The sequence below is a fragment of the Hyla sarda genome, chromosome 6 (assembly GCF_029499605.1).
Source record: "Hyla sarda isolate aHylSar1 chromosome 6, aHylSar1.hap1, whole genome shotgun sequence".
In the NCBI taxonomy this organism is placed as follows: domain Eukaryota; kingdom Metazoa; phylum Chordata; class Amphibia; order Anura; family Hylidae; genus Hyla; species Hyla sarda.
Genome location: NC_079194.1, coordinates 173,538,537 through 173,556,147, shown reverse-complemented (window position 1 = coordinate 173,556,147; position 17,611 = coordinate 173,538,537). Strand labels below are relative to the sequence as shown.

Here is a 17,611-nt window from a genome sequence, read left to right as displayed (position 1 = left end):
TGTAGTTTAGCAACAGCTGGAGTCTCCCTGTCTGGGTAGACACTGCCAGAAGGGTCTGTTCACATTATACAAAACGTACAATGTGAACAGAGCTTCAGATTAATTAGCCTTGTTCCCTTCTGTAGCTCCGCCCCCTAATGACGTCATCACTAGGGGGGGCGGAGCTACACGAACCCCGCCCGGGACTCGAGGGAAGTAAGCTGGACTTCGTCTTCTGTATACACTGTATACAGCTATCTATAGATAGCTGTATATAGTGTATACCGCCCAAAGGGTTAACCTACACTGTCCAGCAGTGTAAGTTAACTCTTCCCTTGCTGGGCTTGCGCATAGCGCACAGCTCAGCAAGGGGTTAAGTGAGCCAGCAATGTGTATACTGTATACACATTGCAGGCTCACTGTAAGTTCTTCCTGGGCAGTAGATATACGATGTATACCTACGGCTCAGCGTCAGCTGTTCTCCTGGCTCTGTAGCCCTGAGAACAGCTGATCCCGACATTCACATCAGGAGGATCGCAGGGGGTGTCAGGAGGAGTGACATCCCTTGGATCTGTCCCTTACTGCAGGTACTAATACTCCCAACATAGAGCACACTCTGCTCCATGCTGGGAGCTGTAGTACCTGCATTAATAGACATATGGCAGCGAGTGTAACTTCTGACACCCGCTGCGATCTGTCTATTAATGCAGGTACTACAGTTCCCAGCATGGAGCAGAGTGTACTCCATGTTGGGAGTGGTAGTACTTGTAGTAAAGGAAAGATCACTGCGGGTATCACTCCTGACGCCCGCTGCGATCCTCCTGTATAATGTATGAATGCGGCGGCCGCTCTCCTATGGTCCCCTGCACGGCCGTATATATACACATATTCCTATTTCTCACAGAGAGCTGTGATTGGCTGGAACCATCTGGCCAATCACAGCTCTGCGGGAAATATAAATATGTGTACATATACGTGAGTGCAGGGACCATAGGAGAGCAGCCGGCGCATCTATACATTATACAAGAGGATCGCAAGGGACCCCTGCAATCTGTCAATTAGTACAGGTAACTACTACTCCCATCATGGAAGAGTGTGTTCCATGCTGGGAGTAGTAGTACTACCTAAAAAATGTTTTTAAAAAAAGTGAAAAACACGCACACACTACATTTTCATTATTGTCGGCTACATTTTTAGTGCTTTACCTGCTCACATAAATTGATCCCTGTTTAAAAATGAATAAACATTTCATAATAAAAAAGATACATTTCATTAGATACAATTTTTTCCAACACCACTGTATCTTTTTTATTATGATTTTTTTATGATACCCTACGAAATTTTTATAAAAAAGGTATCTCCATAATTTTTTAGGATCGCTAAAGTCCAAAAAAAGAATAAAAAGATTTACCGAATGTACCCGAATACCGAATGTATCCGAAAAATCAAACTATCTATATCCTTCTTATTATATTTGTTATCAGAATGAATTATTCACGTTCGTTTACAGATAACGAATGCATTCGTTATTTACAGTATTATGGACGGTAAATAACGAATGTATTCGTTACTTTACTATTCGTATTATCGTGGCTATTCGGGAATGTTCAAAATATGTTTTCGTGCATTCGGATCGGTCCGAATGCACGAAAACGGTAAAATTCGTTAATTTAGACATTCGTGCCGAACCGAATTGCACATGTCTAAACATCATACACAACAATGGTAAGCGCATCAAGAGGTAGTGTATCTGCAGCCCTCCGGCTAGGCAAGTTATTCAATTGGTCTGGCTTCAAGGAGAATGCCGGCTCCACATGGCGCAGGATACAAAAGGAATGGAGATCAGATAAAATCAAGGTAATTTATTTCCCAAGATGCTACACGTTTCGCTGGGGGAAAGCAGCTTCATCAGGCAAATAAATTGCCTCGATTTTATCTGATCTCCATTCCTTTTGTATCCTGCGCCATGTGGAGCCGACGTTCTCCTTGAAGCCAGACCGATTGAATAAATCAAGTTTGGCTGTCCAGAAGTCCAGCAGATCTTCACGGTGTGTTGGCATGGTCATGTCCAAGTATGCCACCACCTGCTGGTTCAGGTCCTGCTCTAGGTCTACCTGCTTCTGATGAGTTGTTTCACTATGCTGGTGAGGAAAGCTACTCATCAGCGACTGTAGACTCAGGCTGCTGCTGATGGAGCTGGTACTGCTCCTGCCACCCCACCCCTCCCCAGCAGCCATGGCAGTGGAAGGTGAGCGCAGGGGGCCCCCCGTTTCAGACCTGCGAGAGGATGGACGATGGCGCCGATAGGCATCAGCCAACTAACTACATAGGATGCCTCCGTAGTAGGTCCCTTTGTCCTCACTCTCAGTGGGTGTAAAACAGGCCCTTATTTTGTGGCCGTAGCGAGGGTCCAATAAGGTGGAGACCCAGAAGTCATTCTGGTGCCGAATGGTGACAATTCGGCTGTCACCACGCAGGCAAGTTAGCATGCATCGTGCCATGTTTGCAAGTGACTCCCTGCCTCCATCTCCACTGCATTATGCCACGGTATGTCTGGGTCCTCTGTCTCACCTTCCTCATAACCCTCTAGCTCCTCTAGTTCTTCCCCTGTGTGACTCTTTTCGCCAAGGCAAACCATGTGAAGAACAGCCTGACACCGCCTTGCCCTGCACACATGGTATGCTGAAGGGCCACTGGTGGAGGATGAGGAGACGGAGTCGCCCACTGGACCAACGGCCTGAGAGCGTGGAGGAGGAAGCGGCGTGACCTGTCTAAGTTGGTGTTGTGGCTGTGCAGGAACCACATTCACCCAGTGAAAGGACATGTATTGTCCCTGACCATAGTTACAGTTTCAGATGTCAACGCTGCCGTGCACTTTGGTAAACACCGACAAGCTCAAGGACTGAACGACCTTCTCTTCCACAAAATTGTGCAGGGCTGGTACTGCCTTCTTCACAATTCTTCACCTCGGCTCGGCACAAGCCATCAGTTCTCTGAAAGCTGCAGAGTCCACCACTTTAAAAGGGAGGGACTGCAGCACCAGCAACTTAGACAGCAGCACATTCAGTTTCTGTGCAATTGGATGAGTGGGCGCATACTGTTGCCTCTTGGACATGTCTTCGCCTATAGATTGTTGGCTGAATGGCTGACTAAATGTAGAAGGAGCATCTGGAGCAACAGAAGGAGGGTATGACACACAGCCCCCTACGGCTGAGGTGGTGGAGCCTTGGATGGCTGAAAGAGGGAACGGTGTGCCACTGGGGGATGCCGCAGGCTGGACCATTACATCAGGGCCATGGTGCCAACATTGGGACCCTGGCCACGCTTCACCTTCTGCCGAGATATCTTGCATGTAGCTTTGTGAACCTCCTCCGGATGCTTGATGAAAAACTGCCACACCACTGAGTAGCTGATTTTCCCACCAACAGTCCGCACTAATTGACTGCTACTGCCGCCGTCTCCAGGAACCCCTGTTCCACTACCTCCCAGGAAGGTAGGCTGCCACGAAGCAGGTGGTCTCACCCGGGTACGTTTGGCTCCAGAATTTCCACTTCTGCCACCATGCTGACTGCCAACCATGCTACCACCTTGTTGGCTCAGCTGCTGTCTCACGGGCAACCTGCAACGCTCTTCTCCTGATGATGATGATGAAGTCCCTTCTGCACAGGGCTCCCAATTGCGATCGGCTTCATCATTATCAACAAGTGTCTGCACATCACTGATTCCTCAACAGTGTATGCCTCAGGACCCTGAACCCTGGCAACACCGCCTCCCATGTCACTCTCCGCATCACTACTTGCTCGCCTAGCAGAGGAAGTGGCAGATGTCTCCTCCACTTGTTGGCCGGACAGTAGCTGCTGACTGCCCTCTATTAGATTGTCCTCAGTGAATAGTGGAGCTGAACCCACAGCATAAGATACTTCTGTAGGGGAGGGAACAGCATAGGACAGAGTCAATGGGAGGACAGGGACTACTCCCAGGCCATGCCAACTGAGGGTTATGTCTGAGGAACCCATCGACTGTTGACTGGAGATATCAGATATCACTTGTGATGAAGTAGATGACCGTGGTAACCAATCGATGACAGCAGATGGGTTGCTGGTCGAGACACGACCACTAGCTGATACCGGGAGTTCAGGCCTCTTGCTGCGACCATAGAAGAAAAGGTTCCAGCTCCCGAAAAAATTATAAATTCTAAAAGTCCAAAATTTATTCAGTCCATATTAAAATCAAAAAAGCAAAAACATAATAATAACTGACCTTATGTATCCTTTGTGAGTAACTGATACATTCAGTAACCACCTGGTTCACTCCCGGGATCTGGCGTCTGCCGTCACTTCCTGGGTGTAACCTCGGATCTTTCCCAACAAATTAACCCCTTAGTATATAGATGACAGAAAAGCCATATTCATTTTAGACTTTAGACTCTTGCTGCGACTCCTGCTGCCACTCGCACCTACTTATATAGGTTTGATTTTGTCGTACTTCTGGAAAAAACATAACTACATGCAGGAAAATGTATACGTTTAAAATTGTCATCTTCTGACTCCTATAAACGTATTGTGTTTTTTCTCGTACAGGGTGGTATGAGGGCTCATATTTTGCGCTGTGATCTGAAGTTTTTAGCGGTACCATTTATGTATTGATTTTTTTGCGCGTACGCCATTGACCGTGCGGTTTAAAGGGGTTGTGCGCTGCTCTGCAGTTTGGAGCTCCGTTCACAGCGTCCATAAGTTCATTACTCCGAACGCTGTGTGCGGGCTTCCGTGTTCGCAGCCGCCGGGCGTGACATCACGGCCAGCCCCTTCGTGACGTCTGCCTGCCCCCTCGTGGCGTCACGCCCCCTTTCCATAGACTTTCATTGAGGGGGCGGGCGAGACGTCACGAGGGGGTGGGCGAGATGTCACTAAGGGGCCAGGCGTGACGTCACGCCTGGCGGCTGCAAACACGGAGGCCCGCACACAGCGTTCGGAGTAATGAACTTCCGGACGCTGTGAGCGAAGCTACGAACTGCAGGGCAGCGCACAACCCCTTTAATTAACAATATATTTTTATAATTCGGACATTTCCAAATGCAGCTATATAACATATGTTTATTTTTATTTACACAGTTTTTTTTAAATGGGAAAAGGGGGGTCAGTTTACTTTCATTTTAGATGCGGTGTTCAAAGTTAAAAGGGTTAATAGCACGCGGCACCGCGATCAGTGCCGCGCGCTATTAGTCACGGGTCCCGCTTGTTGTTAGAGGCTGGGCCCGGCCCACTATGACACTGGGCCACGGCGTGGACCCGCGTTATAAAAAGGGAGTGGGTGGAGGGCGTACAGGAGCGCCCCCTGTCCCCAACAGGTTAACAGGTACAAAATAGTACACTACTTAGATGTAGGTATGTGGTATGCACTTATGAGGGCAGAAAATGCGCTACTGTACACTTAATAAACGCATTGGAGTAAAACACCAGCCGGTGATTACTTTTGGCTGTCCTTTCACAGTATGTAGGCCCTTGACAGATGAACAGGCACAAAATAGTGCACCACTTAGATGTTGGTATGTGGTTTGCACTTATGAGGGCAGAAAAATGTGGTACAGTACGCTTAAAAAAACGTGCATTAGTAAAACACCAGCCGGTGATTACTTTTGACTGGACTTTCACAGTATGCAGGCTTTTGACAGATTAACAGGCACAAAATAGTACACTACTTAGATGTATGTATGTGGTATGCACTTATGAGGGCAGAAAAATGCGCTACTGTACGCTTAATAAACGTATTGTAGTAAAACACCAGCCGGTGATTACTTTTGGCTGTCCTTTCACAGTATGCAGGCCCTTGACAGATTAACAGGTACAAAATAGTACACTACTTAGATGTACGTATGTGGTATGCACTTATGAGGGCAGGAAAATGCACTACAGTACACTTAAAAAGTATCTGAGTAACTTTCACAGTATCTAGGCCCTTGACAGATTAACAGAATTAAAATAGTACACTACTTAGAGGTAGGTATGTGGTATGCACTTATGAGGGCAGAAAAATGAGCTACTGTACGCTTAATAAACGTATTGTAGTAAAACACCAGCCGGTGATTACTTTGGGCTGTCCTTTCACAGTATGTAGGCCCTTGACAGATTAACAGGTACAAAATAGTACACCACTTAGATGTACGTATATGGTATGCTCTTATGAGGGCAGAAAAATTCTCTACTGTACTCTTCAAAAAATTATTTGGGAAAAACATCAGCCGATGATTACTTTTGGCTGTCGTTTCACAATATGTAGGCCCTTAACAGATTAACAGGTGCAAAATATTACACCACTTAGATGTACGTATATAGTATGCACATATGAGGGCAGAAAAATGCCATACAGTACGCTTAAAAAAACGTATTTCAGTAAAACACCAGCCAGTGATTACTTTTGCCTGGACTTTCACAGTATCTAGGCCCTTGACAGATTAACAGGTACCAAATAGTACACTACTTAGATGTACGTATATAGTATGCACTTGTGAGGGCAGAAAAAGGCAGTACAGTACGCTTACAAAAACTTATTTTAGTAAAACACCACCTGGTGATTACTTTTGCCTGGAGTTTCACAGTATCTAGGCCCTTGACAATTAACAGGTACACAATAGTACTCAACTTAGATGTACGTATGTGGTATGCAGTTATGCACTTATTAGGGCAGAAAAATGCGGTACAGTACGCTTAAAAAAACTTATTTTAATAAAACACCAGCTGGTGATTACTTTTGGCTGTCCTTTCACAGTATCTAGTCCCTTGACAGATTAACAGGTACAAAATAGTACACTACTTAGATGTACATATGTGGTATGCACTTATGCACTTATGAGGGCAGAAAAATGCGGTACAGTTCGCTTAAAAAATATTTATTTTAGTAAAAAACTAGCCGGAAATTACTTTTGCCTGGACTTTCACATATCTAGGCCCTTGACGGGTTAACAGATACAAAATAGTACACTACTAAGATGTAGGTATATGGTATGCACTTATGAGGGCAGAAAAATGCGCTACTGTACGCTTAATAAACATGTTGGAGTAAAACACCAGCCGGTGATTACTTTTGGCTGTCCTTTTACAGTATGTAGGCCCTTGATAGATTAACAGGCACAAAATAGTACACCACTTAGATGTAGGTATGTGGTATGCACTTATGAGGGCAGCAAAATGCGGTACAGTACTCTTAAAAAAACGTATTTTAGTAAAACACCAGCGTGATTACATTTGCCTGGACTTTCACAGTATCTAGGCCCTTGACAGATTAACAAGTACAAAATAGTACACTACTTAGATGTACGTATGTGGTATGCATTTATGAGGGCAGAAAAATGCCCAACAGTACGCTTAATTTTTTTTTATTTTTGCGCAACACCAGCAGTACACAACAGTGCTGCAGCCCAAAAAAGCTAAACACAAAATTTCACAGGATATTATACCGTCTACAAACTAGTATAACCAGCAGATGATTTGTTGTGGAACAAAGACACTGAATTGCGCTAAAAAATTCTTCCTGCCTCCTCTGCTAAGGTTTATGAAGTTGATGAAGCTTGTTGAAATGTATGAGGCGGCACACAGCTATCTGGCCCTCTCTGTAATACTATGCCAAAGAAATTGACTTGGAGGTTAATGCCTGCAGCTGCAATAAAAATCCTTTTCAGTGAAAAAAAAACTGATCTCTGTACACCAGAACGCTGATGTGACTAGGATGTGAAACGCTGCTGGAATGAGCTTTTCTGTGTAACACACACGCACAGAGATGTCCGTCCTCTCTGTCTGAAGTGTAATGAATGATATGATGAGCTGCAAAATGGCTGCCGAATATATAGGGCTATGACATCACAGGGGTGACTGGCTGCTGACTCATTGTCATCCTGCCTGCTTCCCTTCCCGCCTTGCCTTCCCAGCGTTCCTTGCCCCATGTAGTGACATGTGGATCCGCCATTTTAGATGCCCTGGAGCCTGGACCACAGAAAATGGAGTTTAATTAATCAATTTGTGTGATAGAATCGTGGCGATGTTCGCATTCATTGCGTAGCGAATAATTCATGAAATTTGTAATGAATTCGGGTTCGTCAGCTTTGATTCGCTCATCTCTAGCGAATATTGCAAATTCATGGATTGGCGAATATATTTACTATATATTCGAAATTCCGGATATATATATATATATATTTTTTTTTTTCACAGAACACATCACAGTGATCACCATCCCTCCCTGCTTCCAGCTTGTGGTCTAAAGAATGCTCCAATACTAGTTTCTGTGCGAGACTGTGCAGCGCAAATATTTCGCATATGCGCATATTCGCACATTCCTTCTTTTAGCTTGTGGGCCAATGATAATGATGCAAATACACTTGTCAGAGCTTATCAACATCCCTAGCAACCAATAGTAAAGTTTCCCACCCCTTCACCATACAAGATTCCTCCCAGCAGCGTTTTTTTTTTGCAGTTTTAAGTGCGATTACGTGAATATGTAACGAATGCGCGCATTCGCAATTATACAAATATGCAGTGAATACGCATAAATTAATGCAATGAATACACATTCACAATTACGCGAATATGCAGTGAATATGCAAATACACAATGAATATAACAAATGTGCAAAATTTGCAAATATAGGACGAATAGTCCAAATATACATTTGCGAAATATTGCAAATTCAAATATGGCCAATGCCGCTCATAACTAGTCTTGAGCCATATAGAGGGAAATTTATCAAAACGTGCAGAGGAAAAGTTGACCAGTTTCCTATAGAAACCAATCAGATTGCTTCATTTTTGAAAAGGCCTCCATAAAATGAAAGAAGCTAATTGATTAGTTGCTATAGGCAACTAGTTAACTTTTCCTCTGCACAGGTTTTGATAAATCTCCCCCATATTGTATCTGTTAACTTTTGCCAAAAGATATGGGGGGAGATTTATCAATGCGGGGTACGTAGTATCTATACAAAGGCAAGCTGTATGATTGGTGTAATTTCATTAGCTAAGTGATTTTGTTTTCAATGATGGATTTTGAGTAAATAATTGAGCATTGTTTTAGGATTCTTGCTACACAACTTGCAACAAAATAAATGACAATCCTTAGAGAAAGACAATGAATAATTATTTTAATTTTAAGAACTAAATATTGCTCCCATGGGAGAACTTAAGGAAAACTGTAGACAGGTAAAAGTTTAATACCCAGCATACAACGCATTTCCCTGTCCTGAAGAAGCAGGATTGGCCCGTGAAACACATTGGCCCTTATTTACTAAGAGTGGAGTGTAGGTTTCTTTGTGGGTTTTAATTCCCTACAATGTATTTTTGCACGGTATTTACTAAGGTTTCCCTACATTTTCCACTTTCCCTACATTTGGCTTTTTTTTTACACATGCTCTGATCTGTAGGGTTTTCCTCAGCTGAAATCCACCACATTTTCTGAGAAAACCTTAGTAAATATGTTGGGTTTTTGTGAAAATGTTGGGAACACGCCCTTTTCAGGTGACCACGCCCCCTTTCCCCAACAGACACGCACCTTTTTCGGGTTTTCTAAGCAAAATGGAGAGTTAGTCTGGGTTTTTTCAATTCTGGTGCAAATTCTGGCGCAGACAGAATTTCTGGCGCAATGCGCCAGAATCTGGCACAAAACCCGACAAAACATGTCAGGTTTGCAATAGTAAATGAGGGCCATTGTATGCTGGATATTAAACAAACTGTTACGCCGAGCGCTCCGGGTCCCTGCTCCTCCCCGGAGCGCTCACGGCGTCTCTCTCCCTGCAGCGCCCTGGTCACTCCCGCTGACCGGGAGCGCTGCACTGACATGGCCGTCGGGGATGCGATTCGCACAGCGGGACGCGCCCGCTCGCGAATCGCATCCCAAGTCACTTACCCGTCCCGGTCCCCTGCTGTCATGTGCTGGCGCGCGCGGCTCCGCTCTCTAGGGCGCGCGCGCGCCAGCTCTCTGAGACTTAAAGGGCCAGTGCACCAATGATTGGTGCCTGGCCCAATTAGCTTAATTGGCTTCCATCTGCTCCCAGACTATATCTGCTCACTGCCCCTGCACTCCCTTGCCGGATCTTGTTGCCTTGTGCCAGTGAAAGCGTTTAGTGTTGTCCAAAGCCTGTGTTACCTGAACTCCTGCTATCCATCTTGACTACGAACCTTGCCGCCTGCCCCGACCTTCTGCTACGTCTGACCTTGCCTCTGCCTAGTCCTTCTGTCCCACGCCTTCTCAGCAGTCAGCGAGGTTGAGCCGTTGCTAGTGGATACGACCTGGTTGCTACTGCCGCAGCAAGACCATCCCGCTTTGCGGCGGGCTCTGGTGAACACCAGTAGCCTCTTAGAACCGGTCCACCAGCACGGTCCACGCCAATCCCTCGCTGACACAGAGGATTCACTACCTGTGAGCCGAATCGCGACACAAACTTTTACCTGTCTACGGTTGTCCTGAAGTTCTCTTAGCGCCCAAGTAATAACCATCTTTTTTATCCCCATGGACCACTTTCCTTATACTGAGGTCCTATTTGACCTATATACTCTTCCTCTATGTTCCTTGAGATTTGTTGTGTATATCTCTTGTCTCTTCATGGGAAACTGTTACATTTCCATGAATATTTAGGTTGTTTATAGAATAATGATATTTGCTAATTTAGGTCCTCCGTTTGCTCTTTTTGGTGATTAGTTTATTAATTTCCCCTTCCCTTCTATTATAGTAATGCTTGCCTGCCCCCTTCCATGATATGAGAGCCTGTAGGGAGGAAAGGGACTGATGAGCTCTCTGCCACTATGCTCCTCACTGCACTTCCAGACATCCAGACTCTTGGATTTAGTGCGGGTGAACCAGCTGTCAGACTTTCTTTAATGTTTTTCCAAGATGTAAAACAGATAAAATGTTTTTAAATCTGACAGTGCCCATTTAAGCTGTTAACGACCAAGGACTTGTATACACGTCCTTGTGCCGTTAACAGTGTATGGTGCAGGCTCCTGACTCGAGCCTGGAACATGCTGAGCGGCCCTCAGCTGATTCTTATAGCTGAGGGCCACCGTTAATAGCCGACAGCTATTAACCCTATATATTGTGGCATCTAAAGGGACTTTTAACCCCTTAACGACGCAGGACGTAAATGTACGTCCTGGTGAGCTGATACTTAATGCACCAGGACGTACATTTACGCCATATGCATAACCGCAAGCATCGGAGCGATGCCCGCGTCATGCGCGGCAGGTCCCGGCTGCTGATAGCAGCCAGGGACCCGTCCATAATGGAGGACATCTGCGATCGCGCGTATGTCCGCCATTAACCACTCAGATGCCGTGATCAATACAGATCCGGCATCTGCAGCATTGCGGTACTTTGAATGGATGATCGGATCGCCCGCAGAGCTGCTGTGGCAATCTGATCATCCAGCATGGTGGCCGGAGGTCCCCTCACCTTACTCCGGTCGTCTCCCAGGGTCATCTGCTCTGGTTTGTGGTCAAGTAGATCAGAGCAGAAGATGACCGATAATACTAATCAGTGCTATGTCCTATGCATAGCACTGAACAGTATTAGCAATCGAATGATTGCTATAAATAGTCCCCCATGGAGACTATTAAAGTGTAAAAATGAAAATAAAAAAAGTAAAAAATTAAAGTAAAAAAAATTTGAAAACCCCCCTTCCCCGAATAAAAATGTCAATTGTTTCATTTTCCCTATTTGACCCCCAAAAAGTGTAAAAAAAAATATTTTATGTACATATTTGGTATTGCCGCGTGCGTAAACTATTTAAACTATTAAAATAAAATGTTAATGATACCATACGGTGAATGGTGTGAACGTAAAAAAAAAAAAAAAAGGCCAAAATAGCTGCTTTTTAATAACATTTTATTCCCAAAAAAAATTAATAAAAAAAAGTATTAAAAGTTTTAGATAAGCAAATATGGTATAAATAAAATTAAAGATCATGGCACAAAAAATTTGCCCTCATGCCGCCGCTTATACGGAAAAATGAAAAAGTTATAGGTCTTCAAAATAGGAGGATTTTAAACGTACTAATTTGGTTAAATAGTTTGCGATTTTTTTTTTAAGCGCAACAGTAATAGAAAAGCATTTTTGAGCTTATGTTTTACAAAGTACAATTGGTCCCAGCAAAAAATAAGCCCTTATATGGGCGTGTAGATGAAAAAAATAAAAGAAATATGGCTATTAAAGTGCAACAACAAAAATTGGCCAGGTCCTTAAAGGGGTACTCCGGTGGAAAACAATTTCTTTTAACATTAACTGGTGCCAAAAGTTAAACAGATTTATAAATTACCTATATTTAAAAATCTTAATCCTTCCAGTACTTAGCTGCTTTATGCTCCCCAGGAAGTTGTATTTCTTTTTGGAGTTCTTTTCAGTCTGATCACATTGCTTTCTACTGACACCTCTGTCCATATCAGGAACTGTCCAGAGCAGGATAGGTTTGCTATGGGATATTGCTTGTACACTGGACAGTTCCTGACATGGACAGAGGTGTCAGCAGAGAGCACTGTGGTCAGAGTGAAAATAAGTCTAAAAAGAAATACAACTTCCTGTGGAGCATACAGCAGCTGATAAGTACTGGAAGGATTAAGATTTTAAATAAAAGTATTTTACAAATCTGTTTAACTTTTTTTTTCACTGGAGTACCCCTTTAAGATGTAAAATTTCATCTCATCTTAAAATCTCTCATCTGTGCATCTTTGAGTGACCATGAATTGATTCTTCTGTCAATGTAAGAAAACAAAACAAAAACTCTGACTCTATTTCTCTGGATCAGTTACCAGCAAGCTGCAGAAAATTACTAATTAAACTGGCAAATGATCGTAATTCAACAATAATTTGGCAACAATCCTCATCATTGCCGGAGAATTGAATATGCTCAATATGTTACACTTTACCGTCTTTGTTTCCTCCCTCTTTTTTCTAACATGTTGGCCAAGTATTATGGCTTCAAGTAGGATGTGCCTGGCTGTATCTTCTCTCTGAAATGTAAATCTATAATCATTTTGGTCTTATGCCTGGCTTTCTGGAGCTTTTTTTCTGACCTTATGGCTGAAGCCGAGCCACCAGCTTTCCGATCTTATACAAAGCGGTCCAAAACCACTTACAAAGCTGATTATGCTGGTCTTTTATCCTATCATGCTGAGCTTCTTTTTGTCACTACCTTACATGTCTGGCAAAACATTCTATGTTGGTATTTCATTTGTTTTTGTGCTGCCAAAAAATGTCACTGGATCTACTAGGTGGAGAGATAAATCAATAGAAATAATTTTACATTATTAATAAGCGGCTGTCACATTGAAATGAACCGTAAATAATGGGAAGGTTCCTTTTTTTTGCCATAAAGCCTAATGGATACTCTATGATTAATAATGGGATCTGTTAGGACTCAATTTACTGTATATTTGGTAGATTATATTCTGCCTGTCATGGACAATGCAAATCGGGTAAAAAGTATCCCCAATGTCAGTGTGAACAGGGCCTTACTAAGCAAAAAAATAAAATGTAACAATACAGATTGTTGAGTTTAATTAGTGTCTTCTGGCAGATGTATGCTGTCCAAATCACAGACAGCAGGAAATCCCCTCAGGCTCCATCATCTACAATAGCTAAATGTTACTCTAAAGCACTTTTTCTGTTGTTTTCTTGAAGGGGTTATAGAAAAAAACAGCTAATTTCTTTCAAAAACAGCTCCAGGTTGGGTGTGCTTTTATAACTTGGCTCCATTCACTTCAATGGAACTGAGTTGGAGAATCACACCCAACCTGAAGACAGACAGGGAGCGGTTTTTAAAAGAAAGTAACCCCTTTAATACTTGGTCACATCCATTATATTAAATCTGAGTTAAAATCAATTTTAGTTCCAAGCTGTACAGTAACAAAACAAGTAAAACACCCATCACCCAGAGATGCGATTCAAATTTTCAACAGGTTCCCTACTTGGCATGATAGGTGCAGCACATCATAGAAAATTATTTTCACCGGAATAATCAATTATACCAATTGCCAAGTAAGGGTAAAGCACTAAATTAGTTTTTACAATGTGAAACCACAGCTTTCAGTGTGACCTGAGCAATATTAAGGGTATTCTGGAAGCTGTTGTTTCACCCATCATAACTGCAGCACTTACAGTTAGCTACAGCACTGATTCGACATAGTCTGGCAGATTACACATTGTTATCAGTGATAGGTGATGTCTTCTCTATAATATTTTTTTATTCTCCATCTGATCCAGACCGCCACAAATACAACTTCTCTTTGCAGAAATGTTTTGTTCTTCACTTTGTCAGCAAATCCTCATGCACTGTATGAAGACAATAATTAATTTAACCCCATCAGACACCGTGCCCCCTGAATATAGCAATGCCAAACACTGTACCCTCTGAATATAACCCTGCCAGACACTGTGTCCTCTGAATATTACCCTGCCAAACACTGTACCCATTTAATATAACCCTGCCACATACCATGACCCCTGAATATAACCTTGCAACACACTGTACTCTCTGCATATAACCCTGCCACACACTGTGCCTTTTGAAAATACAATGCCAGACACTTTACTCCCTGAATATAATACTGCCACACACTGTACTCTCTGAATATTACCCTGCCACATACTGTATCCCCTGAATACAATACTGCCATGCTGTACTCTCTGACTATAAGATTGCCACATATTGTACCCTCTGATGAAAACCTTTCCAGACACTGTACTCATTGAATTTAACCCTGCGACATGCTGTACCTCCTGAATGTAACCTTGCCAGACACTGTACCCTCTGAATATAACCCTGCCACACACTGTGCCCCCTAAATATAGACATGCCACATACTGTGCCCCCGAATATAACCCTGCCACAAACAGTACCTTCTGATTATAAACATACACTTCACCCCTTAAAATAAAACTGCCACACACTATGCCCTCTAAATATAATACAGACCCACACTGTACCCTCTTAGTATAACCATACCAGACACTGTGCCTTCTAAATATAATGCTGACACATACTGTACCACATAATTGTAACCTTGCCAGACACTGTACTCTCTGAATATAACCCTGCCGCACACTGTGCCCCTGAATATAGCTATAGTCAATGTAAGTGTATTTGCACTTGTGCTAGAATCAAAATAGAGATGCCATATGACACATGCGTGAGACATAATGCAGAGAATGCAACTAAGGAGAAAAATTCTGCTGATAGGTCTGGCCAATGAGAATGTTAGCCTTGCAAGTAACAAAAAGACTTTATGCAGTCTACGGAATTTTATTGCACTCACTCCTTTTTTGCCAAAAGACCCTAGAGCAGCAGCTTTGTTGGATTCATCAATGGAAATTTACATTTCTCATAGTTCTATACCACAAAAGACAAGATATCTAAGCAAATACATTTTTGGTTGATGGATATGATAGGTGGATTGATATACCACTTTGAATTTAATCACATTTATTCAAGAGTCTGGTGTAAGCATTGTTTTATCTTTATGGTAACCTTTTCTTACTCTAGGTAATTGTGGTTTGTACAGTGCTTGGTGATTTATGAAGTCTGATTGCCAACATTACTTATAATATATTCAGTTATAAGGTTACTTTGTAATATTGTGCTGCCCTATGATGAATGGATTGTGGTTTTATATTAGAATCATTACCTTTAGTGTCTTGTTTTTACTACATAATAATCCAGTTTGGTCTTATGGAAGCCAGTGCATTTGCAAGATTACACTTTCCCTTTACTACCCACATACAGGGATAAGTGCCATGTGGAAATGTCAGGTGAGGACAGAGCTATTAGTTGTGCCAAACTAGAATGAATTAATTCATTCACAGATCTTTTCCCCTCCATCTTGTAACCAATTATGTATATTGAGTGGGCTTCTAAAGGATCATTAAGCAGAATAAAGATCATTCTCCCCCTTCCTTATCCACAGATACACAGATTTTGTAGTGAACTGTCTGGCTCCCTTCACTTCTTCTAAACAGAATTTGCAACTGAGGCCCCAAATGAGGCCTCCAACACGTTTGTTGACCTAGCCTTAGTGAAATTCCTATGCAGTGACCTTTGGCAATGTGTGGCAGCTGATTTAAAAAAAATCCTTTAAAGGGCTATGCTAGTGGATAGCTTTTTTTTTTTTTTTTTTTAAATCAACTGGTGCCAGAAAGTTAAACAGATTTGTTAATTACTTCTATTAAAAAATCATAACTCTTCCAGTACTTATTAGCAGCTTTAAACTACAGAGGAGAATTTATTTTCTGTCACGACCACAGTGTTCTCTGCTGACACCTTTGTCCATTTTAGGAACTGTCCAGAGCAGCATATGTTTACTATGGGGATTTTCTCCTGCTCTGGATAGTTCCTTACATGGACAGAAGTGTCAGCAGAGAGCACTGTGGTCGTGACAGAAAATAAATCCAAAAAGAAAATAATTTCCTCTATAGTATACAGCCGCTAATAAGTACTGGAAGGATTTAGAGTTTTTAATAGAAGTAATTTACAAATCTGTTTAACTTTCTGGCACCAGTTGATTTAAAAAAAAAAAAAAAAAAAAGTTTTCTACCAGAGTACCCCTTTAAGTGATACATTAGAGTGCACCCCTGGTTTCTGACCTGGATGTTTCCATTTTAGTATACTTTCCCCTGCTTAGCTGAATCCACTGGTACCTTCTTCTGATTCCTGCTATATGTATTGTGGGTTACTACTCTAAGGCGCTGTAAATTCCCGAATTTTTGATACTCAGAGATAATTTTTTGCATTAGTAGAGACATATAAATGTGTATGTTCTGTTGTTACAGGTTCTCCATGCTAAAGGATGATGCAGGCTGGCTCTCTATTAACCCAGTAAATGGAACAGTCAACACAACAGCCCCACTTGATCGAGAATCCTCATTTGTTCATAACAGCACGTACACTTCTTTGATCCTAGCAATAGACAATGGTGAGTACTGAATGCACACACCATGATACTACATTACCTTTACCATGTTAACAGATCATGTGATTCGTTCAAGGGTCCTTCATCTCCTTCTTCAGCTCCTTTCATTCTGGTACAAGTTCATTTTAGTCTCATCTATCCAAGTTGTTCCATCACTAGGTGGCTTCTAGCAAAGTTTTATGAGGCCTTTCTCTTCAGGGATGTCACCAGTTGTTTGCATCATAAGAGAAATTGACTCATCTAGATGTTGTGATTTATTTTTTCTTCACCAAGTTTCAAAATCTGTGATCAGTGTTTTGGTGTTACAGAGATAACTTACCTTCTGTTTAAAAATGTAACAGTTGGCTTGGCCACTCTTCTGTCTCCGATAGATCAACATTGTTTTCTTTCACCCTAAAGATGACCTCCTTAACTTTTCCTTCTTCTGTATGTTTTAATGACGTTTTATACAGTTTTCACACACACACACACACACACACACACACACACACGCACGCACGCACACACACACACACACACACAGAGCAACAAATACAAGAAAATAAGGCATGTGCGGTTTATCATAAACAAGTGACGTCAAGTCAGGAAACGCAGTGGGAACAAAATAGTGCACAACCACAAGGCCCACCAATGAATAACACTTTAGATAGGCTATAGGGAGGGGTATGAGGTGAAGCATGCACCACTAATTGCACC

General features: G+C 42.5%; 1 protein-coding gene across 1 annotated transcript in view; it reads left to right on the top strand.

Annotated features, from left to right (window-relative positions):
- The window catches only part of CDH13 (cadherin 13), a 973,781-nt gene that overhangs the window by 894,119 nt on the left and 62,051 nt on the right, over nt 1-17,611 (top strand). The window contains exon 11 of the mRNA XM_056525819.1: nt 16,776-16,918. Within this exon, the coding sequence (XP_056381794.1) occupies nt 16,776-16,918 (143 nt within the window). The remainder of the gene's footprint in view (nt 1-16,775; nt 16,919-17,611) is intronic.